General features: G+C 58.0%; 1 protein-coding gene across 1 annotated transcript; it reads right to left on the reverse strand.

Annotated features, from left to right (window-relative positions):
• Positions 1 to 278: 278 nt before the first annotated feature.
• On the reverse strand, positions 279 to 25,406 carry SLC9A1 (solute carrier family 9 member A1). Its single transcript, XM_005529675.3, has 12 exons — positions 25,073 to 25,406; positions 8,169 to 8,629; positions 6,436 to 6,686; positions 5,733 to 5,950; positions 5,080 to 5,282; positions 4,783 to 4,872; positions 4,351 to 4,421; positions 3,734 to 3,907; positions 3,499 to 3,613; positions 2,989 to 3,090; positions 2,614 to 2,686; positions 279 to 1,965 (listed from the first exon to the last, which is right to left on the reverse strand). The coding sequence occupies exons 1-12, from the start codon at positions 25,398 to 25,400 to the stop codon at positions 1,643 to 1,645; spliced, it is 2,409 nt and encodes an 802-aa protein (XP_005529732.1). The 5' UTR covers positions 25,401 to 25,406; the 3' UTR covers positions 279 to 1,642.
• Between the last annotated feature and the right edge of the window lie 1,067 nt (positions 25,407 to 26,473).

Consider the following 26,473-nt stretch of genomic DNA (forward strand, 5'->3'; position numbering starts at 1 on the left):
CCCGGGGCTGTGCAGGGTGATCCATCCCCCGGGAAAAGGACCTTCCCTCGGGAGCCCTTCCCAACGCACCCACACACTGGGGAGCCTGCGCTCTGTTGAGCCTCTGTCTTTGTCTTGCTGGGAATGGCTTAAAACGTCCCCCTGGGATGGGGCTGCAGCTGTCCCCGAGCCACTGCAGAAGGGTGAGAGGCAAACTCCATCCCAGCCACCTTGTTCCTCTGGGACAGCTGGGACCGTGTGGCAGCAGTAGGAGTCCGAACAGCTGGAAAAACCCCCACTAAAAATTAACATTAATTTATTAGAATATTTATGATAAAAACCAAGAATCTCTTTACATGTGGGTTTGGTTTTTTTTTTCCTTTTTATACAAGAGAATTTCCATTGCTTTTTTTTTTCCTCCTGGAAACAGAGCAGGGCAGCAGGCAGGCGCAGGCAGCGACGCGGGCGCTCGCCCCGGTGACGGAGCCCCGCGGACGCCGGAGCTGGGGGTCCCAGCGGGATGTGGAGCGGGTGGGATGTGGGACAGGTGCCCACCAAGGCAGCGGGGCAGAGCGTGGCAAGGCACGGCACAGGGAGAGGGCAGCAGCAAGAGGAGGGGGCGGTGAACACCCCGCGCTACCCACGGCGAAGGTGGTGCATGGTGGGGGCCGGTTGGCACAGGGGGACGAGGTGACAGAGACAGGACAGCCCCGAGCCTGGGGAGGGCTGCGAGCCACCGGAACACCCAGTGACCCCTCCCCAGCCTCAGCGAAAGACGGGTCCTTCCAGCACCCCCAGCCGCCCCCTTGCTGCCAACCTTCCAGATCCAACGTGTCCCCACGCTGGGGGAGCTGGCACTTGGCTCTCCCCCAGCTCCTCTCGGTTGCAGGGGGACAAATCCCCCCTGGCACGCCCCAGGCCCCGTCTTTGGTTAAGGAGCAGCCGCTGCCGCGCTGGCACAGGGCAAGGGGCCGAGGCTGGCGGAGGGTCCCCATGGGGACAGGTGACAGCAGTTCCAGGAGGGATGGAGAGGCTGCTCAAAGCGAGGGGGTCCCAGCTCCCCCCCTGCATGGCTCTAGAATATTTATTTGAGAAGGCCTGGCATGAAATGTGAGGCCAGGAGGGAGGATCCCAGGCACAGCCGGTCCCACAGGGAGGTTGCCAAGGCAAGGAGCAGCGGCACAGCCCGAGGTGCCTGGGAGGGTGCAGGGGGAGCTGCGTGTGCCAGGTGACAGCTCCTGCTGGCCCATCTCTCTGCTCCGGAGCAAGGCAGGGGCGGTCACGCACGAGGGAGAGGGGAAGCTGTGCCATGGGGACTGTGGACACCCCTGGTCAGAGCCGGCCGCAGGTCCTGAGTGGGTGGGCACCTCTGGGAGAGCCCCCTGGGGGCTGAGAGGCACCTGCAAATCCCAATCCCGGGCGGAAAATTGTCCATCGCCCCCAGGCCACGCTGCCCAAGGAGCCCAGGGCATCCCAGGGCTCCTTCCCTGCTTGCTGGGGCCAGCCCAGGGCTCGCTGGGCAGAGCTGTCCTGGCAATCCCACTCCATCCAGGACAGTCTCCCCTTCCTGAACCCGGTGTGTAGTGACAAGAAACCAAAAAGGAGAGCAAAGAACGAACGAATGAAGAGAGAGAGAAACGATTTGGAGGCTTTGTGCCAGCAGCTACTGCCCCTTGGGGATGAAGGGCTCCCCCTCCTCGGGCTCGGGCCGCGGGCCGGGGTCGCTCAGGCACCGCAGCATGCGCTGGTTGCTGGGGCTGTCGCTGGCCCCCGGGGTGAAGACGTCGTCAGTCCCCGGGGAGGAAGGCTCCTTCACCCGCATCACCAGCCCCTCCTCATCCTCCTCGGGAGAGGGTGGGAGGCCACTGCAGCCCTTGGGCTCCTCGCTCATCAGGTCCACGGACTCCGGGGACTGCGGTGAGGCTGGGTCGATGGTGATGATGGGCAGGTTCTCCGAGTCCTCCTTGGGCTCGTAGGCCAGCGGGTCTGGGAGGCACAGAGGGGTCAGCCGGGGAAGAGGGGTCTCAGGGACCCCCGGTGATGCACCCCAGATGTTTGTTTGGGGCTGGGCTGCCCGGGCTGTCTCGCTGATTTCCAGTTCAGCGGTGTAATTCCTTTTCCCTATTCCCACATGCCAGCTGGAGCTGCCGACAGCCCGGCTCCTGGGAAGGGCGAAGCTGCCCTCTGCTGATGAGCCGCCGGCTCCGCAGCCGCGTCACAGCCGACAGCCTGTCCCCGGAGCGGGAGGGGACAGCCGGGACACGAGGAACCGAGGGCGTCAAAGCAAATGTGTGATGGACAAACTGGGAATCCACTGGCAACGGGCCTTGGGGCTAAACGCTCCTGATCCCTTCCCCCGGGGACGGCTGGGAGGGGCACGGGCAGAGACGTGGTTGCGTGGATGGAGCGAGCTGAGCTCCGGAGAGACTGCCCAACCTGACTTCCCAGTGGGAATTGTGCTGGAAAGAGAGCTGGGTGCTTCTGAGAGCAGCAACCCTCTGGGGCTTGGCTGGATGGGTGTGGGATGGTCGGGGCTGGAGAGCCACAGGGAGCTGAGGAGGTGCAGGACAGCACAAGCTCCAAGTGCTCCGGGTGCCGGCAGTGCCGCTCCTCGTGCAGCTCCCTCCCACCTACCTGAGCCGATGCGAGCCCGGGACATGGTGGGCGAGTCCACCCTGTGTGCTGGCACCGTCAGGTAATTGTTCATCTGCAACGGGAGCAAGGCATCGTCACGGCACGGCCAGGGCAGGGGGGGAGGGAGGCAGGGAACCGGCCACAGGAGACAAGGGAGCAGCAGTGGGATGCAGAGGACACAGGCACAGATCCTCCCAGGCACACTCCAGGGACTTGCTTGGAGCCTGGGGCAATCACAGGACCCCCAAGGCTTGGGGTCACTCTCTGTCATCCGAACCTCAGCCCCCTCCCTGTGTCTTCCCAGGCTTGGAAGTCCCCCTGGCCCCCATCCTGCCCAGCCCTGGCAGCATCCCCGCCCTGGTGCTCCCCCAACACCTTCTGTTCCAACTGCCGGGCCTTCTGCCTCCGCAGCAGCATCTGGTTCCAGGCTTCCTCGTAGGGGTCGGCCACCAGCGTGTGCCGGTTGTAGGATCGCAGCTGGGAAGAGATGCCAAGAAAAGGGGATGGGTTAAAAATCGCACACGGAAAGGGAAACAAAGGTCACAGCCCCGTTCTTCCTGGAGATGGATGAAACAGCCACCAGTGGGCAGAGCAGGCCTGTGGCTCAGCCCTTGTGTGCCACCACGGGGTGCCTGATCCTCACCCACCCCGGCCCAACGAGGGTTTAAAGGTTGGGCTCAGCCACTGCCCAAATCAACCTCCCCCTCAGACTGTGCCAGCACCATCCCAGGAGGAAAGGCCTCCTGGGGAAGAGTCAGGCCAGGAGCACAGGGCACAGCAGGGACAGAAGGGGTGAAGGGCCCAGCTGAGGGTGTCTGCTGGGCAGTGTCCCTGCCACGCCCAGGGAGCTGAAGGGGACACACACACTGCCAGGGGACACCTCACCCTCTGCCTGGTTTTCTGCAGGTTAGTGCGGAGGATTTTCCGGATCTCCTCCTCCTTGTCCTTGGACAGGGCTGGAAGGACGCGCTCCAAAGGAAGGCTCTGGGGATTGATGTTCCTGCAGGGACAGACAGGATTCAGAGCCACACCACGCAGTACCCAAGGGCTGCTTGCCCTGTGGCCAGCGGCAAGGAGCACTCAGGGTGCCATGGGAGGGTGCCCAGGGCAGGGAACTCACTGGATGGAGACGGTGGAGACGGCAGAGGGGATCTTGCCGATGCCCCCACTCTCCACCAGCTCAATTGCCTGCTTCATCTCCATCTTGTGGTAGAAGGCGATGAGCTGGGGCTCCTTGGAGCGCTCCCCCGCGATCAGGCACTTCTTCACGTACTTCTTGTTGAAGCGGTTCAGCCTTCCCGGGAATGAGGGACAGGAGGAGCAGCCACAGGTCAGCCCTGGCCCTGCCCTGGCCCCCACTCCTCAGCCCTGCCCAGGACAGCACTGCTGGGGTCAGTGCTGGGCCCAGTTCAACCAGCACGGCTCAGGCCAGGCTTCCCTGAATCCCTCCCAAGCCAGGGTGTCTCCACAACACCCAGCACCTGCTGGTTCCCACTGGGGATGGTCCTGAGCTCCTGCAGGGACTGGCCACTGGCAGCTCCCACCCTGCCATGGGCCTGCTGTGGGTGGTGTGGCCAAGGGGTGCGGCCCTGCAGCCCCACTTGCTCTCAATCCAGGTCTGTAATTCCCCACGGTGAGTGTGGATATTAAAGCCCAGGGAAAAGCCTGTCACGGGGCTGTGGAATCTTCTGGGTGGTGACTGAAACCCTTCCCCGGCCACCAAACCTCCCCACTCACTTGTCCTTCCAGTGGTGATGCCCGTAGTGACCACAGATATCCTCAATCCCTGTCAGAAGGTGATCCAAGAACTGGAAGAGATGGTCCAAGGCGTGAGCAGCTCGGAGGGCTCTTGCCCACCCTCTCCATCCCCTGACACCCACACTGACACATGGGGAGGGCACTCAGGGTGTGTAAAGTCAGGGCTGTGGGTCCAGGATGGGCTTTGGGAGGGCAGGATGGACCCACACAACCGGGCTTGGCTCTGCAGGCACTGCGGGGTCTGGGTCAGAGCTGGCACTGGACGACACAGACAGGGGAGAGCCCTCGCTCTGTCCCCCCTTACCTTGGGCACTGATTTAGGGGCAGGTCCCAGTGACAGTGGTGGAGTGGCAGAAGCAGAGAGAGCAGAGGGCTAAGGCAGCGCGCGGGGCGGCCGGAGCAGCGCGTTACCTGCGTGTGGATCTCCTCGTTGATGGAGCGCTTTGTCTCCTGTTTCTTCTTCACAGCCAGCAGATCCACCAAGGGCCGGATGGTCATGCCCTGGGGAGGGGGAGGGGGGTCACATCTCTGCCCAAGGCACAGTGGTGGGAGTGGGATGGGCTCAGCAAAGCCAAACTGCTGTTGGTGTCACTGTGCAGCGTTTTGGGGACGCAGGACGGTGACAGGGTCAGGGATGGAGGCTGGGGATGGGCTCCCCACTCTCCACACGGCCATGAAGAGCCCCCTTTCCCTCTGAGTGCCACCAACCTGCACGAAAACGGTGAAGAAGATGACAGTGATGATGGCTGTGAGGAACATGTCCCTCATGCCGAAGTGTTTGTAGTCCAGCAGGTACCCGAGGGAGAAGGCGATGGCTCCCCGCAGGCCCCCGTAGGCGATGATGAACTGGTCCTTCGGCGTCAGCTTCACGATTCGGAACTTGTTGATGAACCAGGTGAGGACAAGGACGCCTGGAGGAGCAGCACAGACCTGTGTGAATGGTCAAGGATCCCCTCCAGTCCCAAAGAGCCCACCCTGCAGCCCCTCAGGGCCGTGGGTGCAGGTGAGAGCTGTCTGCCCACCCCAACATCCCTGAGCAGCTTCCACCCTGTGTCTGGCACAACCACGGCCTTAGCCCCATCGCCCCACAGCACCCACCACCAGCATGATGCCCGTGGTGGAGCAGTGCCACCCAGTCATCTCCAGCCTCCCCAGCAAACCATCCTGGTCCTGAGAGTTCACCATGACCCACATGGCCACTCAGAGCCAGGCCTGACAGGGCTTGGAGCAACCTGGTATGGTGGAAAGTGTTCCTGCCCATGGCAGCTGGAACGAGATGGGCTTTAAGGTCCCTTCCAACCCAAACCATGCCAGGATTCTTTTAGCACCCCGAGGACCTTGCCACCACACTGACACCTCACCCAGCACTCTGGCGATGAGGCAGAAGAACAGCGTGCTGATGACGAAGGTCCAGTTCCAGTAGTGGTGACCAGCCACGGTGGAGACACCCAGGAAGATGAAGATGAGGGTCTCGCTCACACTGCTCCACATCTTGAGGAAATACTTGATGGTGGTATGGGACTTGTGGGAGATGTTGGCTTCCACATAGGGCCGCATGACCACGCCGGCGGCGATGAGCCTGGGGGTGAGGTTGGGGCCCTCAGCAGCCACGGGGACACAGGGACAGTGCCAAGCCCTGGCCCTGCAGCAGCATTTTGTGTTCTGACATCAAACTCCAGGGCAGGACAGGCCTTGTCAACCACCAGCAAATATTCAAGGCCTCCAGAGAAGGCAACACGAGGTTTCTCCTTCCCCTGGCAGGGCAGGAGTGAGCACTGGAGCACAAACCCACGTGGTCCTGAGTGCTCAGCAGGCCCTGCCTGCTCCTGTGTGCCTGGGAGAACGGGAACAGCCCGCCAGCACCCTGGGATCTGAGGGACAACTCCCGAGACTCACTTCTCCCGTGTGCCTCCTTGCATATCCCAGCCCAAACACACCACCGGGCCTCACTGGGCACGTGCTGACCACGCTGGGCCAGCCAGACTGTGGTGACAGCCAGGAAATCCTCCCCCAGGTCCTGGGGACAGGAGCAGCTCCTGTCCTCCTCCCCCAGTGCCAACTCACGCCATGATGCCGGAGAGGTGGAAGAGCTCAGCTGACAGATAGGCCATGTAGCTGTAGAGGAACACGAAGAGGGGCTCGATGACGCGGATGTGCGAGGTGAAGCGGGACGTGAAGGCAGCGATCACCCCGTAAATGACGCCCACCAGGACCCCGCCCAGAGACACCACGAAGAAGCTGAAGAAGCCGAGGATGATGTCGAGGATGGTCACCTGCTCGAAGCTGGCAAACTCCTCGAAGAGGTGGTAGAGGACCTGGCAGGGAGAAAGGAGAGCAGGGCTCAAACTGTCCCTCTGGAAAGAGACACCTCAGAGGAGACCTGCACAGGGTCCCTGGGAGTGCAGCACACCTGGGCTGAGCTGTGCCAGTGCTTGGTGACCCTGAGCTGGGTCCTGTGCTTGACCAAGGCTCACACCAAAACCAGCTGCTGGTGCTTTGCTGTGCCAGACACAGACCCAGGGGGAGCAGCTCCCTGTGCTCTGTGCCCACAGGGACACGGTGCCACCAAAGATGTGTCTGGCACAGCTCTGCTCTCCAGCTGCCCCAGGAGGGCCTTTGGTGACCAGCCAGAGGCTGTTCCTGTTTTCCCAACGAGCATGTCAGGACAGACCCAGGCTGGGGCACTCCTGACAGATGCACAGAGAGAAAAGCCACCATCTGCCCTGCCCAGCCCAAAGAGCCCAAACCCTTGAGGCAGCTTCTGCAGCTGAGGGAAACCTGAAGGAATGACTCTGGGCTGTGTTGCCTTCTCGCAGCCCCAGGCACTGCAGAGATGTTAAAGCACGTGTCAGGATGTGGAACAGGATTTAGGGCACCCTGCAGGAACAGCAGCACTTGCAGCAGGGAGAGGGCGAGGTGCCAGCTCCTGCCTGCCACTGCCAGGCCCTGGGTGGGACAGGGGCAGACAAAAGCATTCCCCAGGGATGAGAGTGGGGACACAGACCCTGCAGGCACCCTTCTGCTGAAAAGTGGGGGAGAAGCGCCTGGGAAGAGCCCCATGGTAGGACAGAGTGTTCTTTGTCATCAGGAACCTTGTCAGCAGGGGCTCAGCAGCCAGCTCCGAAATGGACAGCTGGGATATGGGAAAAGAGCCAGGAAAAAGCAGTGGGTTAGAAGTCAATTTAGAGGTCAGCTCTGCAGAGAGGAGAAGGCCATGCTGACGGTTAATCCAGCACCTGGACAGTGATGTCCTGTGGAAAGGGAGGAGGCCTGGCCCCACCTCCCAGAGGTCCCTGCAAAGCTTGGAATGGCACTGAGGGGTGATCCAGGTGGGAAGCCAGCCTGGCTTCAGCCCCTCCAGTTCTCCCCTTTGCCATGGCTGATGTCCTGGCCTCCCACCTCCTGGGAGCTGAGGGACAGCAAGGGTGACCACGTGAAAGCAGACAGATGGAGCAGCAGCTGCATGGCAGCACTGCCTGACCCAGCGTCAGACCCTCACGCTTCCCCTGGCAGGACGGGCACAGGCACAGCAGCAATTCCAGCCAGGAGAGCAGATCCCCAGAGCCCGTGGCACCAGGAGGCTGACAGGGCACGTGCCCTCAGCCTCCCCAGCCCACCAAGTGAAACACTTCACCTCAACCCACCTCTGCGGTGCTCTAACCCTCTACTTCCTGCACCTGCACCAGGTCTGGTCTGGTGGAGCTGCCGGGAGGCACCGGGCAGCTGCCAGCTGCCACCCCGCTGCCCTGTGACGCTCCTGCCCCAAAGCAAACCCCGCTCCTGGGCGGGTCACTCACGACAGTGACGGCGTCGTTGAGCAGGGACTCCCCGAAGACCAGGATGTGCAGCAGCTCGTTGATGTGGATCTCCTCGAACACGGCCAGCACGGCCACGGGGTCCACGGCCGAGATGATGCTGCCGAAGAGCAGGTTGGCCAGCAGGCCGATGTGGTTGAGGCCAGGCCCGCCGAGCTGGCACACGGCATACATGAGCCCCCCCAGGAAAAAGGCGTTCCAGAGCGTCCCCACCACGGCGAAGATGAGGATGGTGCCCAGGTTCTCGGTGAACGGGCGCAAGGGCAGGAAGTAGCCGGCATCCAGGATGATGGGGGGGAGGAGGAAGAGGAAGAAGATATCCGACTTGAGGATGGGGGGCTTTTCACCCACCCCTTTGATGAGCCCCCCCACCAGAAGGCCCACCACGATGAGCAGGCAGCTCTCAGGAACGATGCTGGACACTGACGGGATCACGTGGAAGCCTGGAGAGAAGGACAGACAAAGACACACGTTGGCTACAGGAATGGAGGGTGCTGTCTGCAGGGGGACACCCCTGCCAGAGTCAGGGACCAGCTCCCAGCCCTCCCTGCACTCCTTGTGATCTATTACTACTTGTGTGCCTCAGTTTCCCTTCCTGCCCTGCTCTGTCAAGTGGAAACTGCAGCTTAACCAGACCCTGGTACTGCTGGTCTCAGGCCAGACCCCTGAGAGTCCCAGCAGCAGGTGACAGACACCCCTGGGACACCCCAGGGTCTCTCTGTGGACCCCAGCCCTGTGCCCTGTCCCTGGCTCCAGCTCTGACCCCGGGCACACGAGGCATTGGCATTTCTCTCCCATCAGACAGCAGCCTGCCCTCCCAGTGCCACCCTTCCCAGCGTGCCAGGCACAGCGCCCATCCCTGGGTGTCCCTGACGCACAGCACAGGCAGGGCAGCCGCTGCTCGCTGGATTTCAGGATGCAGTTCTCCTTCCTGGAGGTTTTACATGGTGCCTGCAGCAGGGACAGGATGCATCCTTGGGGTGCAAGGTAACAGGGAACACATTTCACCCTTTTTCAGCCACAGCACAACTCCAAATGCAGGTCTCTGAGCCAGCCGTGACCCGCTGGGATGACATTCCCGCCCCAGCCGGGCATCTGCCAGCACACCAACACCCACAGAAGGATTTTGGGTTCCCTGGATCTTCTCCCAGGCTTTATAATTATTATTTTGAAGTGAGGCATATTTGTTCCCTGGCAAGGGAAGCAGTTTAAAATAAGGAACCCTGCCTTGGCATGCCGTGTTCCTCCGTTCCTTCCGGCTGTGCCATCTGCAGCAATTCCTCAACAGATTAAATCCCCTCCAGAACGAGCCAGTTCCCCCCGAGCCCGCAGGGGCCACACCTGCGCCACGGCCGGCCCATCCCTCCTCCACCTGTGCAGAGCACCAGCCCAGCTCCCAAGGGAGAGGCCACACTTCCACAGTCCCTCCCGAAGGACTCTTGTCCCAGATCCCACCTGAGCTGCGAGCACGGCTCCAGCACGGGCGAGCCCAGAGGACTCATCACACCCGAGGCTCTGGGAACCATTCCAGCTGCTCCAAAGGGTCCCTGGTGCTGGAGTGGTGCTGGAAGGAGTCTGGCTCCTACCTTGGCTTCACCACAGCAGCAGCAATCCCCAAGCAAACAGTTCGATGGCTTCGGCACAGGCACAAGGAGAGGTCGGGAGGAGATGGGAACATCCAAACTCTCTCCCAACACCTGCGTTCGGGGACTTCCCAGCCTGGATGCGCTTCCTCATTTACCCACATGGGATTTTTCTTCTTTTTTGGATCCCCTGGAGCCCACACATGCTCTGAGCACCCCAAGGCAGCCCTGGCACGGAGCTCCCTGTGGGAGGGGAGGTGATAATCCCTTTTCTGTGCACAGCCCATGCAAACACCGGGAACCACTGACCCTTCCAGCACACTGGGCAATTTCTGGCTGGAATAAGGCTTAAAGCCACACAAGCAGCGAGAAGCCAACAGCAGATCAGTTTTTGCTTGCTAAGTATGTTCAATCATGAATAAAACACAAACACTGACAATTAAGCATCTCTCACTTCTTCCCCACAGGCCCCAGGATTCCATTAAACTGGAACATTCGTGTGCTGATGGGAATTCAATGGTTTACAGCTTTTTTGTAGGGCCCTAAAAATACACTTACACGGGCTGCATTTTAATTATGCCTTTAATTTCACTGAATCTCAGCCATTTTTTGCTCCCTGCTTGCTCTGTGGAGTATTTTTAGAGCATTCCAGAGCTCACTGGTACCAATCCGTTGGTGGGATCCTGCTCCGAGTGCTGAGCCAGCATCCCACTTTGGGATGGGGGTGATGGGAAGGAACGTCCTCACTGTGGGGATGAGGCCAGGCAGGGGTGAACAGCTTTGATCCCAGCCCTGTGCCTGGAGCTCCCTGCTGGAAGATGAGGAAGGCTATGGCAGGATGCTGGGAGATGAGGATGCCCAGCCACAGGCACATACAGGGGCAGCAGAAAGGGGAATAAGCCTTGATAATGGCTTTAAAGATGATGATAATTAAAAAAAAATATTAAAAAAAATAATAATATGACCCCAAATCCCTAAATTCCCAGCAAGGGGCACAGTCACCCAAGCTTCCTTCTTTGGAAAACTAACTCCATAGGAGCAGCTCCCTCTCACCAGCATCAAACACCACCACAGCCATTAAAAGTGAGACAGTTGAGTTAAACACACACTCAAGGGCTTGAGCAAACACAGAAAAGGAAATCCAAGAGATAATAGTTCTTATTAAAACAGTTCTTGCCCACATCACGCAGCCAGCTCCCAGCAAGGCACACACAGGGATCGCTCCACTGGCACTCAGCAATTCCTTCAGTTGAGGCAGAAAGGAATCAGGGATGGGAGTCCCACTTTTCACTACAGTCCAAGCACTTGAAAATCTGGAGGAAATCCCATCCTTCAAATCAAAGAGATTTTGGGCAGGGAAAGCTGGTGCTGACAAAGTTTGTTCTGAGGAGGAGGGAAGAAAACCCATTTGGTTGGTGTTTAGAGCTGGAGCTGAGGAAGGAGGGAGGGGGAAGGAGCACACAGCACGGCTGGAAGAGCTCGGCACAGCACGCTCATGGTTAAGCCGGATGCTCCTGAGGTTTCACCCCAGATTCCCAAGCACCCACGCAGGGACACGGCCTTGGGAAAGGCAGGATGCTCCCAGCAGGATGCCTGTCAGGCAAGAGGAGGTGTGAGAAAGGAGAGTGGTTACACAAACTCCCCATCCTCCCAGGCTTCCCAGGCTTATTGCAGCAGCTGCAGGCTGCGGCAGGCAGGCACAGAGGAATCTCTCAATTATTAACCAGGGTTAGGAGCTCTCCCAGCCCCAGGGCTCTGCTCGGGAAGGAGGTGGTAGATGGAGGGGCAGTCTGGGCGAGGGGGTGGTGAAGCCCCCGGGGTGATGCTGTCTGCAGCCCTGGGGACCCCGGCCGCTGCCTGGGGCTGCAGGGAGGCTCCAGGTGTGGAGCTGGGGAGCCCTGGGAGAGGGAGCAGGGTGTGGGAAGGAGGGCGAGGGGAGCAGGCATGCTCAGAAGGGCTGCCCTTCTGAAGGACACTGCAGAGAGCGGGGCTGGAGGAGACACACGAGCCTGACAGCGCCAGGGCCCTCCAAAGGCCACTTTAACCCTTTCGGACAGCAGGCTGGCAGGGGCTGGGCGGGCCCTAACAGGGGCAGCAGCAATCCCGGGGTGAGGGATGCAGGCAGGTGTGGATGCCTTCCCACATTCCCGAGTGACACAGGCACCACCAAGAGCCCCCACATGTTGACACTTTGCTGGCTGAACCCCAAAATCAGAGATGTGTCACCAGCCCTGGGGACAAGTGATCCACAAAGCCATGACTCAGCACCATCCCCTTCCTTCTCATGTCAGAGAAGCAGCAAAGGGAGGGAAGGAGGGCTGGGCTGGGCTCCAGGGTTTGCAGAGCTCCAAGCCCCTGGGATCTGGCATTCCCTGGGATCTGGCATTCCCACGCTGTGTTTTGGGAGGATGGGGTAAGACCGCAGCAGGGTTAAAGCCCTGTGAGGATGGCGATGCAGTGACAGAACATTTTGCAACGGGTACCCACGGCAGAATCCATCCCAGTCCTCCAGAGATTGGCTGCAGCTTCTTTCCATTTATCCCTTGCCCTCAGAAAAAACCCACACTGGACTTCTCCTGCCTGAAGATCAGCCTGGCTCTCTCTGCAGGGCCATCGGGGGATGAAGGGATGTCTCAGCCCTGCTGTGCTTCTCCCTTGGAAAATGGAGCCGGATCCAGCGGCCCCCTGCAAAGACAGGGAACAAGGAGAACGGAGAGAGCTGCACCAGATGTAACGGGGAAGCCTCGAGGGAAGGGGAGGAAAATTGAACTTGCTCAAAAGGAATTAAATAGCTGGTGATTTACACCTATAAATAGAGTGAGGGCACGGCTCGTGTCATCCTGCCAGGAGAGGGGGTAAAACCGCTGCACTTAAATTACATTCACTGCCTCTCACAAGCTCCTACCTCACCACATGTCCTGAAATTCCAGCCCCACAGAGCTCCAACCTGGCTTATTCCCACAGCCATCCCACTGGGGAGCCATGACGCAGGTTGGGCTTTGCCAAACCCTTTTCTGTTTCACCAGGGAGCAGGCAGGGTTTTAATGCAGGTCCAGGTCACCCCAGTGCTCCCCTGCCGCTCTTTTTGGGTTGGTTTCAGCTTGGGTTGATTTGGGCAACCTTTTAAGCACCCAGTGGCTTCAATGTCCAAAACGGAAAAGCGTTGATTTTCTACCCCAAAATGCCATTTCCTGGTGAGAAGCTGACTTCTTGTTTTTTTGTGTTAAGACACAGGTACAGAAAGTGCTTCTTAGCAAAACAATTTCCTCCAGAACAAACCAAATGTTTCATTCAAGCCTCATTATTTTGTTGTCGCTAATTACGAAGCAAAGCCAAGAACCAGGAAAGTAATTAATTTATGCTGTTTTTTGTGAGTCACTGAGTGAATGCAGATCCCACACAAGGGCCACAGAGCCGCCCTCCAAACCTCGCCATGGGCACAGCAGCCAAAGCCAGCACAGGGAGAAGGGAAAAGCAAAACATCCAGCCCTGATTTTGGGGTCACTCCTGCACCCCAAACTCGGGTGGGCAGGGGCTGCAACCAGGCTGGTGCTCAGGACTGGGTTAAAATCCATCAGCATCCAGCACTGCCTCACAGCCTCCGGGCATTTTCAGGAGTCAGGATCAACTTCACCCATGTGGGATGGGATAAAGCCCTGGGCTGGTCCCCCCAGGGTCTGCCTACCCAAGGTGCCCAGCAGAGCCTGGCCATGACCCTGAGCAGCTGGACTGCACACAGTGTCCCCAAAAGCCACACTGTCACAGTCAGTAGCCATTAGGACCCCCTGCCAGATGAGGAAGGGACAGTTTTATTTTCCCTCATTGTGACATTATGACCCCTGTGCCTACAGACCTGGCTCACCCAGCTTGGCCCCACCTCACAGCCACCCAGCTGGCCCTGGTTTTACCCCTCCTTCCCACCTAATGCAAACAACCCAGGCACAAATGGAAGGAGTTCCTGCCTGGTACAGCCCCAGCTCCCCCAGTCCCGTGCCTCCAGCAAGGCAGGTGTGTGTGGGAAGGTGACCTGGCTGGACCCTGCCTGCTTTGCAGAAGATAAGAACAGGGTTGATAGCATCAGACCAGCCCTTGGGTGACTCAAAACCTGAAAGCCACAGGACAAAAAGCAGACACTGCCAGGTACCAGCCTTGCTACAGCTCAGCCAAGCAGCCACAACTTGAGCCGGCTCCTCACAGACTGGAGAGGAACGGCTTGGTGGAGCTCTCGAGGTGCAGCCACATCAGCCAAAGCAGGAGCCCTTCATCCCTGAGAAACAACAGATCCTGCTGTGAGGAGGGGCTGGCAGACAGGTGCAGCAGGGCTGTGATGTCTGACAGCTTCACTGTCCTCCTGCAGCAGCCGGGAGCCGCACGCAGACGAGCCCAGCTCCTGACACCCTCCAGGAGCAACACCCTCCCCCTGGAAAGGCAAATCCCCTTTCCCTCCCTCCTTCACTCCTGGAAGGCTGCAGGGGAGGCTGTGAGTGCTGCAGGTGTGCTGGGGCCCCTGGCAGCGCTGCAGTGCCGCAGAGCAGGAGAGGACGCAGTGATCCCGGCTCTGAATCATCCGCAGGCACCCTGGATTCCAGCCTGCCACAACCTGCCGGCTACACTCAGAAATGAGCTGTTTACACAGGGAATGAACGATAACACCGACATCTCCTTCCCGGGCCCGGCCCAGGCTCAGCACCCACTCTTCCCTCCAGCACAGGGATGGGCGGCTGCTCCTTGGTTTGCTTCTCCCCCATCCAAAGGGGCTGCGTCCTCTCTTTCCAAACACCTGGGACAGCTCAGAGAAGCCTGCTGAGCCTTTTGCATGATCCAGCAGCCAGCATTCCCCGCAAAGCAGACACTGCAGGGCCTGCAGCCAAAGAGCTGCCAGCCATTCCTCCCAGTTAAACTTCACTGCCCCGAGCCTGGAAAGGATTGGGATGGAGCAGCAGCCTCTTGGGAGGAGAGGGTGCCCACACACAACCACAACGTGCCCTGGGAACAATCCATGGACAGATGCCTTTAGCAGAAACACTTCAACACATTTTTCTTTGAGGGCAGCAAGAGCACGTACCCTGGTTTTATCTTGAAGCACTCACAAGAAATTAACAGATCAATTGGGAGTCTTTTACAGAGTTGGTATTAATTTCCTCCCAGCTGTAAAAAGGAAATGAGAGACAAAAGACATTAAATGGACTTGCCCAAGTCCCCAAGTGAATGGTGTGAGAGCTGGTGTGAGAACCCAGCAGCTCCCAATTTCCAGTCCTGTGTTTAGATAACGCTTCTCCTTCACACCAGAAGGGAAGCCAAGGACACTCTGCAAGAAAAGCACACATTAATAAAGACCTAATTGCCATTAAAGACTGAGAGAGCCAGGGCCCTTGGACTGTCACCCCATGGCTGCAGCACTCCAAGCAGGGAGGGAAACAGAACCAATGAGCAACGATGGCTTGAGAGGCTTCAAGGCTTGAAAAATCCTCTTCCAGGCCCTGCTGTGCACAGAGCAGCTCTCCTCTACCTCCCCCCAGGTCTAGAGCTGCCCCATCTCGGACAAGATGCCAAGGGAAGCCGGTCAAGGCTCTGGTGTCACCGGTGACTCCGACCCCTGCTGCCAGCATTCCTCACACGGGCTCGTTCCAGAGCCGCGCCCAAACCACAGCCTGGCACCACCAAACCTGCTCACAGCCCCTGGGCAGGCTCCACACAGCTCTTCTAGGGCGGGACCGTGAATCTTCACCAGCCCAGGGCACTCACCCAGCAGGAGCCGGGCACTCGGGGACAAACTGCCACCCAGATTTCTGCTGCTGCTGTTTCAAGACTCATTTTGGCTTCTCCCCACCAGCTCTGGATGGGTGCAGCTCACGGCCAGGCCTGCAAGGCTGGGATCTTCCTGGCATGGCTCATTTAGCCTGGAAAATGGAGTTTTCTACAGGGCAACAGCATCCTCATGCAGGTTTATATCCTTCAAAACAGTGACAGCAGCTGGACTTGTGCATTTTGAGGAGATTTAAGGTCCAGAAAAACTTCTTCAGCTTCAGGGAAAGGGACAAGGAGCTAAACATAACTCAGTCTCACCAGCCAGGCTCTTCCCAGATTCTTTCAGCTGCTACAAGGCGCTGGATGCCATGAATAGCTGGGTTAGGAGGGGTCAGTGCCAGGGGATTTCTGGAATATAATCCTCCCAGTTAACATCTGCGTGGTGCAAAAATGGATGGATGCAGATGGATGCTCTGGAGCAGAAGGGATTCAAGGTGATGCAAAGAGACAGTGGCTGGTCACACAAAATAAGGCTCCAGTTGCTCTCCCAGCTCCTTAGCCTCAACCCCAGGACACAGCATTTAATTCCCAGCTCCTGCTGACTCTCGAAGCTTTGAGGAGCGTTAAACCTGAGCCAGCCTGAGGTGAGCACAGACAAACTCCCCAGGCAGAACGATGCCAATCGCCCTTCCCAGGAAGGGCAGATTTCCTACCAGGAACAGGGGCAGGAAAGACAAACAAAAGCTTTTCAGGAAATAACCTGTTGGAATCCACTCGGACAGCAGGGAGGAGGTAATTGCAATTAGCACTGATTACTACCGGGCTTTGCAAGCCCAGACAAAGTGACACCACTCCCAGCACACGCCAGCAATGTGTCTGGAGCCAGCACAAACACCCCACCACTGTCACCTCTCCCCCAGCACACAGATCCCCATCCCCAGCCAGGATACCCCCACCACCAGCCGAGCTCCTGGGAGCAGCTGAGACAGGAGAGGAGCTGTTCCTTGCAAAGTCACCCCCAGGGACACAGGCTGCTGTGGGAAAAGTGTTCCCAAGGGAAACTGAGGCACTAACAGGGCTGGAAACACCTTCTCCTTAAAGGCCTCTGTGTGCCTGAATCTGTGTCCCTGGTGTGTCTGCTGTTAAATAAATCTCCAGCAGCGGGGTGGGAAGCTGCCTTCTCTCCAAATCCATCATTAAGATTTAACATGTCGTGACTCCAAAACGCAGAATAATTCCAGGCACTGGAAATAAACTGCTGCCACAGGGTGTCTGCTCTGCAAATGTGTGCCTTGCACAAGAGAGGGGAATTATTTCCCTAGCAGCACCCTCTGTTAAGTGGGATTTAAATGCTGTCCCTGGAGGTCGACTGTATTGCAACTTTATGGAGATAAAGACCTTGGATGCTGAGATGTTTGTGAGTCACCCCTGGGAGACCCAAGAAAACGCTTTGTGTTCTCTTCTGACTAAAAAAGTACTTTACATTCTTCAACTTTCCACTCAAAACACCACCCCAACTTCAAATGAGCCTCAGTGGTGCCCTGCCTGTGCAGGCAGGCTCTGGGAAGGACCCCGTGGACATGGGCTGATGTAACACCAGATTTTTGTACCACCAGAGGTGATGCACCACCAGATTCATTCTCTGCTCCACTCCAGGGCAGGATCAGCCTTGGATCTCGCCTCTTCCAACAAACAGGCAGCAACGAGTGTGCGCACGCCTGTCTGCCGAGCTTTTCACTTGGTTCATTCCTTCCCAAGCAGAAACATGCGAGTTCTGCTGGCCCTGGAAAGAGCCAAAGAACAGAACGTGACAAGATTTAACACACAACTGGAAGACATTGTAAAATCAGGCGGTCTGTGGAATATCCAACACCATGGAGAACAGATGGGGGTACCTCGGTGGAGTGAGAGGATCAACCACCCACGCTTGGTTCAACTCAAGCCGTCCCCTGCTCCTCTGCTGTTCCCCTGGAAGCTGTCTGGCCCTAATCTCAAAACACAGAGGATTTCATCAAACCTGTGCTGGCAGTTTTGAGCCCCAAAGGGTGAGGAAAAGCTGCTGCTGACTCAGGCAGCCCAGGGAAGAGAGTTGGGGATGAGGTGTAACCCAGCTCCGGCTCTACTCAGCAAGGCTGTGTTTTCACAGAGTATTCCGTGTGGATTTTGGGTTTTATTTGAAAAAATTAGGCCTTGGGGACCCAAAACACAAGAAAAAAATAGAAGAAACCAAATGTTTACAAGGCAGCTGCAGTAACTCATTGCCATTGTTGCTCTTCCTCTGTCAGTGCCCACAGCTCCAACGATGCTGCAGCAAAGCAAAGCCCTGCATGACCCTGGGACAGGCTCAGAGCCCCCATCACCTCTGCACCTACAGCCAAAACCAGGGCTTGCAGGAGGGAAAAAGGGAAGGATTATGTTAAAGAAGTATTTACTTGCAAGCCTAATGAGCATCTTGTTTGTGCAAGTGCTCCAGAGATATGTGTGCTGGTTCTGCACAAGAGGGGCCACAGTCCCTTTGTGCTACAGGATTATTGTCACCCCAAGAATGACCCTCTGCCCTCCACCACCTCCTGGTTTTCCCTTCTGCCATGTGTAATTCTCAAACCCCAAAAGAGACTATTTAGCTACATTAACTGCAGACAAAAGATTTGTCCTCCACCCCACTCATTCCCAAGGGAACTCACATCTCTGGGTAGGGTGGACAAGCTGTGGTTGGCTGATTGGGCAATTTGGGAGAAAGGATGTGAACAAAACAGGCCAAATATTGTTCTGCTGTTACCCCACAAACCACCCCAGGTCACCTGGAGGTCTCAGGGGAGGAACAATGCCATGACATCTCCCTGAAAGCCAGGCAAGCACCAATTTGGGCTTGGGCTGCCACAGGACTTGCAGCATCCACACCCCAGATTCCACCCGCACCCATCAGCTGGCTGATGGAAACCAGCCCATCCCTGACCATCAGGTCTCTGAGGCTGTTGATAAATGGGATGAAAAAAGCTTTGGTTCCTGAGGGCCTCGAGGTCCAGAAGCTGCCACAGGCAACAGGGTCCCTGCAGGGAGCAAAGCCATGGCTGCAACAGAGTGTAATCCTGCCTTAATGGACATTAGGGCTCACCAGGGAGGAATGGCTGTGATTACAGACCTGTTCTGCCTTTCCCACTCCGTCACCATCCCCTATTTCACAGCAGGAACCTTTCACTCTTCCAGCCATAATTAAACTAATGGTTTTCTCAGATCTGTGGAGGGAACAGTTTGGATGTTTTTTAGCTCAGACACCAGTGATGCACAGATCAGGGAGGAAAAAATAAATGTCGTGGCTGTTCTTTCTGAGATGGCAAAGCAGGAGAAAAGGGAGCCAGAGCCTGTATTTGGATCATCCCCCAATAAGGAAGTGGGAAATGCAACAAGTTTGCATTGGAAGAGACTGTTTAAATTCACTGTCAGGACAATTTACACTGCTGTGGCACCAGCTGCAGCAGTACCTCAAAATCCTTTCTGAACAATCGTCCACCAAGGCCCAGCTCCCCTGGGCCCTGTCTCCCTCAGACGAGTGGGGACACTGGGGTGATCACAGAGCTCTCCCACCACAGTGCCTGCAGTAAACACATGATGAGCCAGGCTGTAAGATAAACATCCCCACCAAGAATGAGACAAACATTTCCCTCCAGCTGAGTGAGGGAACCTGCAGGATCCAGGCCCAGGATCCAGCAGGAACAGCCCCTTCCAGCAGCCTGGATCTGCTGATGGCCATCCCAGCAAAGCCAGCCCAGCACAGCCATCCTGCTGCCCAGAGAAGCCACCCTGGGGATGGCAGAAGGGCCACAGAGATAACCCCAGCACACCCATCCTGCATGTCAGACCACGTCTGAACTCCGGGCAAAGCACTTCTGGGGACGTTCCTTTGCTGTCCCACTCCCGTCCTCGCAGGTGGCACTGGCAGAGGCGTCCCCACGCAGTGGCTTTGCTCCGGGGTGTTTCTGCTGTGTCTGGTCTCGAGATCCAGTTCTTCTATCCAGTGCCACCACCACAGCAGGTTTCCCACCCTGCTTATCAACCCTTGCCCAAAGGAATCCTCAAGTTCCTCAACTCGCAGGGCTCTGTAAGACCTTGGGGTGGCCACAAAAGCCACAATTTCAGGGCAGGATGTGGGCTGATAAAAACATTTGAAAAGCACACAAGTGTTTCAGCACCCAAGAGTTTCAGCACCCAAATCTCACTGCCAGCCAGCAGCCACCAGCTTCTACAAACATTTCTCTGGCAATTCTGAAATTGTCTCTTCTCCTCCAGGCGCAGGAGCCACCTCCCATGCCCTGAGCTTCTGTGAGGCTCCAAAACCCCACCTGCACCCATCATGTTCTGCCCTTCTTCTCCCAGCTCCTATCACCAGCTCACAGGCTCTGAGAGAGCTTCCTTAATCTTGTGCTCTCACAGCGCAGCAGTGCTGGGGACCATCGGTGCTCTCACAAGGAGTGTCACCGAGCACCGGCGCTGCGCTGGCTCAGCAGGCTGAGATGTGACACCAGAGCTCCCCAGCGTGTCCCCACATAACCCACCCTGGCACAGCTCCGGGCTCCATCCACAGCTCCTTCTCCACCAGCCCAACAAGCAGAGAGTGGGGACACAGTGGGGACACAATGGGGACACAGTGGGGACGCAGTGGGGACACAGTGGGGACACAACAGGGACAGTTCTGTGAGCACCAGGCTGGCAGCTCGGTCTGGGGGGGGCAGGGAACACCCCAGACACAGCAGCGCTGCCAAGGGGGAAGAGGAGACAGAGCAGTGACTCAAACAAACTGGAGACAGCTCCAAACCCAGCCAGCAGTGTCTGGCGCATGGCGCACGAAGGAGCTCAGCTGAGAAGCGCTGCCTCCTGGGGACCCTCGGCCGCGGTCACCGGCCTGGACATGCAGGGAGTGATGTCCCCACGCCCTGGGTCTGGCTGAGCTGTAGCTCAGCTGCCCCATGGCAGCTCTCAGAGTGCAGAGCCTCTGTTGTGGCTGGAGGGGGGTGATAACACCCTGTGCTTCGCCTGCTGCTGGGCGCCACTCACAGCATCAAAGCTGCCCCCAATATTTGCCCCTCACCAGGAGCTGGGGGTGGGCAGCAGTGGTCCCCACTGCTGGGACTGTCCCAAACCGACCAAAGGGATATTCCACACCACATAAAAGCAAAGAGTAAAGAGGAAGAGAGGGTGGGCAGTTCTAATTACGACATTTGCTTTCCGGAGCTGCCACTATGCTCCTGAAGGTACTTCCCAGGAAGTGGCCGGACATCATCTGCTGATGGGAAGCAGAGAATAAATCTTTTGTTTCCCTTTGTTTCTGCACATGACCTTTGCTTTTGCTTTATTAAATTGCCTTTATCTTGATCCATGAGGGTTTTTTCCATCCTAGTTTCTCCTGCAGAGGATAGAGCAGCTTGGCGGGCACCAGGAGTCACAGAATCACTGAATGGTTTGGGTTGGAAAGGACCTTAAAGCCCATCCAGTTCCACAGCTCCCATTCTGGGCAGGGACACCTGCCACTATCCCAGTTCCCGAGCCCTGTCCAACCTGGCCTTAGACACTGCCAGAGACGGGGCAGCCACAGCTGCTCTGGCCACCTGTGCCAGGGCCTCACTGCCTTTGAATGAGCTATTTCTTTCTAATATCTAATCTAAACCTGTCTCCATAAAGCCACTTCCCCTTGATCTGCCATTGCAGGCCCTGGCATGAAGTCTCTCTCCATCTGGGGGAGATGGACTCCCAGAGAAAAGAAGGAAGGACATCACCCAACTTTCAAACCTTGGGCTGAAGACATAAATTTTAGGTTACTTTCCAGCCAAGATGAACCCACCACATGCTGTGATTTCCTTGAGCTGTGGTGGGATGGCCAGGATGCTCCAGGGATGCTGGGAAGCCATTTGGTGCAGACAGACAGCAGGACATGCCACAACAGAAGGTGGCTAATGGAATATGACTCTCTGCTCTCCAGCTTTAGAAGGAAGGGCCAGCATGGGCTTTGGAGACACAGGTAGCCCCAGCTCTTCTCCAAGGTAAGAGCTGGTGCTCACTACAAAGCTCTGAGCCCCAGCACAGCCAGCAAAGGCACTGCTGACCACAAGCTGTTATTTGCATTTCTGACTCACTCCTTCCCTTCCCCTGAAACGAGGAAGTATTTACAGTCAAACTTGAATTCCCCGAAATGCCTTTGGGAGCCACATGACCCGAAAAGTCAACCCCCTGAGTGAGGAAACCAGGTTCTCCTGCTGGGAACCCCCTCAGCTTCCCAAACATTCCCTGGGCACCCTTATAACGTCCCTGCAAAACCATGGAGAGGGGCACAGAGAGCTCCTGACTGGGGTGTTTCGTGGAGGTCTGACCTTCTGCAACAACACAACAGGTTGAGACAATGTCTGCTTGTAACTTGCAGCTTCAAAGGTTTCTCCTGGCAAAGCCAGGCCACCACCAGATGTGACCTGCACATGGCTGTAGCTGCCCCTCACTCTCTCTTCCCCTACACAGCCTTAAAACGCCATGGGAGTATTAAGTAAAGCAGCCAGCACCAGCTTCCCCTTCTCCCCTGGGATTAACAAAGCAGGAGCAGCCCACACCTGCAGGACATGCTGGGGAGACATGTCCCTCTGTGCCCTGTCAGGTGAGGAACCCTCCAGAAACTCTGAGGCATTTTACAAAAACTGCAGCAAGTTGGGAAAGGCTCAGCTCACACTTTTGATGGCCCAAACAAACTCACTGTGTGAGCTGCTGGAGAAAGGACAAATCCCCTGGATGGGACAACAGGAGGATGCATTTAAGTCTGAAGAGCATACTAAAGCATCAAGAGCAACAGGGGGAAACTGAGCAAAGGACCTCAGGTTGCATCTCCTGGCCTGGAGCAGAGCCCTGTCAGTACTTCTGAGCTCCTTGACATGGTCACTCTGCACTACCCCTGAGGATGACACCCTGAAGCAACTCAAAGGGTTCAAGACTCAGTTTTGTAGCAACCTGTGGCTGAATCCCCAGCTTCAGCCCAGCAAAGAGGCCTGTGGAGGTGGGGAAGGGCAGCCAGGAGGTGCAGTCAGTCAGTCAGGCTGTCATGCACAGCCCACACCACTGGAATTCCTGCTCTTGGAAAAAGAAGATGTTGGTCCCCTCAGAATTTCGCAGGATCACCCTTATGCATCAATAAATGAACACTGACAGGGTGAGCAGAAAGAGGAAGCACTGCAAACTCCTGTTCTGTTTATCAGCCCCCTTCCCCTCTTCCTGGAAATGGGATGCTGCAAACCCTGTCCGGTTTAGGGAGCCTGGAGCTGTGTGAGCTGCATCCTGCCGTTCCAGGTTGTACTGCCAGCAGTGCCCAGTTGTGTAACAGCTGTCCCTGGGTGGAAAAAAGCCTATTTGCAGCTGCTGAACAACACTCTGGGATCCAGGGTGGGATAGACAAGGCTGGGGTATGGACATGGAGCAGTGAGATGTTTTTTTTGCAGCTCACAAGCAGAGGGAGCTGTACCAACAACTTGGGAACTACCTGCCAAGGCAGCAGGAACAAGAAACCCTGGAAAGGAGGCCGAGGAAAAGGGTGTCCCAGGACCACCCTGCTGTCAAGGCCCTGTCAGAGCTGCCGGTAAGCTAAGGTGTGGATTTTGGCATAGTCAGCATCTCTGGAGCTCTGCAGACCTCCAAAGACCTTTGCCAAACTTGCAGGGCAGCCTCTCCTAAAGTACACCCCTTAAAACACGCAGTCTTGCATAATATTTGTAGCATCAAAGACCTGACAGCCGGCAGACACAACTTTTCCTGCAGCACAAACGAGCCCTGACTCCAGGCAAGGGTGGCAGGAGCAGCTTCCCACAGCAGCAGTGGCAGAGATATCGTGGTGTCCCCCCACATCCATCCATCCCTCCATCCATCCATCCATCCATCCATCCATCCATCCATCCATCCATCCATCCCCCTGGAGCCGCTTCCCGCTGCACACTCTGGCCGTTTCCAGCGCGTTTTCCGTGCGTCCCGGCAGGGCCGCAGGCCATTGGCCCCTCCTTTCTCCACCAGCTTCCGCACAGATACTCCTGATTTCATCACTCTTTGCTCTCCCAGCAGGGCTGAAGGCGCAGTGCAACAGCGGAGCCCTGCGAAAGCAGATTTGCGTTCCCGAGGGAGAGGCACCTTCCAGCTAAACGTGCCCGAGGTCCTTCTGGGCAACGTCAGGAAGGCACAAACCCCATGGCTCCCAGCTGGTTCCACCCTGTCCTGCCTGCCTGTCTCCCAGACAAGCCTCCAGGTCTGAAGTGTTCTCACTCCTCCGCCTGCATGTAAATAAAACACTCAGAAGGGATTGTGGAAATGGGGCTTCACCTGCCTACACACGCTCACAGCGGGCTGAGAAGGGATATATTTTAGGAGTAGCTGGGCAGGAAGGACCTGAGCTCCTGGGGGTCTTTCAGACCCCTCCAGACCAGGACAGGGCACAGTTTACAACAGGAACCAGCTTTAAAAAGCTCCCAAAGCAAGATTTCCCTCAGCAAGCTGGAGAGCCCCGTGAGTGTTATTAAACCACTAACGGCAACGGAGGAGCAAAATGAAGGAGTGCAGAGCTCCCCTCCCTCCTCACCTGCTCAGAGGCAAACATTTCACCTGTCCCCCTGGCTTTATCACCAGGGCTGGGCCCGGGGCCAGCTCAACCTCTGCACTGCTGGAGGCTGGGGACAGCACAGCAGGGCTGGCGGAGCTGTTACATCATATCTCAGCTTTGGGGAAATTTGGCTGGTATTGATCCAGCTGCAGAAGTTTGGAAAACACTTTGTCAACAACCCCCGCCCCGGCAGAGCCACGCTTTCCTAGAGCGGGTGACTTTTCCAGCCCCGATGCCGTTCTCTGTAATGCGGGAATCTCCGGACGCTTTGCAGCAGAGGCAAACTGCGGAGGGGGAGGAAGGGGAGGCCGAAGCACCGGGAGGTTTCTGAGTGACTTCTCCAAGGTTACAAAGAGCATCTTTGCTCTGGAGAGGAAGTGAGCAAACTGATGCTTCCTCCCTGAGTGTCAAAGGGAGGAAAACAAAGCGGGTCCAAGCAGGGGTCAGGAGCATCTCCAGGCCCGCAGATGAGGAGTCTCGGAGTGGAGGGACCGGGATGTCCACCAGGCCCAGGACAGAGAGCCAAGGTCGTGGGGAGAGCAGTGCCCACCTGGCCCAGCCAGCCTGGGAGGTTTCCAGAAGATGTGCAGGAGATTTTGCCCTGGGATGTTTGCAGAGGTCCCACCCTGGAATGTTCAGAGGGGTCTCTCCCTAGGATGCTCGAGAGGGTCCCTCCTTGGGATGTTCACAGCAGTCACTCCTTGGGATGATTGGGGGGGGTCTGTCCCATACATCTGGGGGGTCCCGCCCTGGGATGCTCGGTGGGTCCCTCGTGCTAGATGCTGACAGGGTCACTCCTTGTGATGTCTGGGGGTGTCTGTCCCACTCGCCCAGACACAACACAGGGCATCCCGCTCTGTGCTGCTCCGGGGGTCCCTCCTTCTCCAGGCCACTTCCCAGGCCCTTCCCCACGGACTCCCCCCACCACGCCGCCCACCTACCCAGCTTCATGAGGCAGGCCAGGAGGATCCAGAGGGAGATCTCGAAGGGGATGCGGACGTGCGTGTAGTCGATGCCGATGACCGGGAAGGCTTTGCGGGGCTTGGCGTGCCCCTCTCCCGAGCCGTTGGCCGGCTGCTCTTTGAGCGGGTGGATCTCCTCGGGGGCGGCGGGGGGCGCGGGGGTGAAGCCCGGCACGTCCCCGCCGGGCAGCGGCGCGGGCTGGCCCTCGGAGGTGAGCATGGGGTTGGCCTGCAGCACCTGCCCGGGCAGCAGCGGCCCCAGCAGCAGCAGCGCCCAGGGCAGGGCGCGCAGGGCCGCGGCGCCCATGGCGGCGGGCGGGGGGCGGCGGGGCCGCCGCGGCCGCGAGGCTGGAGCCGCCCCGCCCCCGCCCGGGCGGGGCTGGGGCGGCCGCGGCGCCGGGCTCGGCCCACAGAGCGGGCGGGAGGCAGCGGCGGGAGGCAGCGGCGGGGGCGGTGTCGCGTCGGGCGGGAGGCGGGGACGGGAGCCTAGGGGAGGAGATGGGGCTGTGAGGGGATGGGGATGGGACCGTGAGGGGATGGGGCCGTGAGGGGATGGGGATGGGACCGTGAGGGGATGGGGCCGTGAGGGGAGCTCGAGGGATGCGGGGGGGACGGGCCGGAGGACGGGAGCGGGGGGTGAGGTGGGAGAGGACGGGAGGGGAAGGGAAAGGGCTGCGGGGTGTGTGTGAGGGCTGCGGGGGAAGGAAAGGGTGCAGGGGCAGAGGGTGCTCGTGTGAGGCTGGCACGGGGGGAAACGCAGGAAGGAGAGCACGGAGAGGGGAGATGTGCGGGAATGAAAGGGCCCCAAAGCGAGGGCAGGGGGTGCCGGAGGAAAGGAGGAGAACGGGCTCCGTGAGGGGCTGGCTGCTGCTGCAGGGGAGCAGAGGGGCGCCGGGGACACCAGCCACCCTGAGGGGACCCAGCCAGGGCACGGCAGAGCGACCTGGGCTCTTGGCAGCAGCTGAGCAGCCACCGCCTCCTCCGTGTTTGCTCCTTGCAGAGGCACAGCCCTGCTCTGGTGGCCCTCGCTGTGGGGTGGGAGAGCTCTGGGGTCGGGGGGGACGGAGGGTGGCTGCTGTTCGGGACCGTGCTGGAGCTGTAGCCCCATCGCTGCTTGCTGCTGTGGCCGTGCCCTTCTCCCCGGTGACCGCTTTCTCTGAGTCACCAGGAAATCTGATAAGGCTCCAATAAAACCACTGGAGTAGCGTGGGGGGGTTGCTTGGCACTGAGGGCTCAGCCACCCTGATTTCTTGGTTCCTCTCCAACACCCTGTCACATGTGTGTGACCAGAACAATCCAAACGAGTTTTGACCTGGTTTACCGCCTGAACTTTAGGAGCCAAGGGACCTTTTGGTAAAGATTGCGGCCCCTAATTCTTGA

This window comes from Pseudopodoces humilis, chromosome 27, assembly GCF_049639895.1.
Source record: "Pseudopodoces humilis isolate 2021_Gansu_Grassland_sample_001 chromosome 27, ASM4963989v1, whole genome shotgun sequence".
Taxonomy (NCBI): Eukaryota; Metazoa; Chordata; class Aves; order Passeriformes; family Paridae; genus Pseudopodoces; species Pseudopodoces humilis.

What these genes read in the sequence shown, in the direction of transcription:
- SLC9A1 (XM_005529675.3), bottom strand. Translation starts at nt 25,400, where the DNA reads ATGGGCGCCGCGGCCCTGCGCGCCCTGCCCTGGGCGCTGCTGCTGCTG. An exon ending in GGCCTGCCTCATGAAGCTGG is followed by an intron (nt 8,630 to 25,072) that starts GTAGGTGGGCGG and finishes CCTTCTCTCCAG; the next exon opens with GCTTCCACGTGATCCCGTCA. An exon ending in ACGAGGAGATCCACACGCAG is followed by an intron (nt 4,422 to 4,782) that starts GTAACGCGCTGC and finishes CATCTCTTCCAG; the next exon opens with TTCTTGGATCACCTTCTGAC.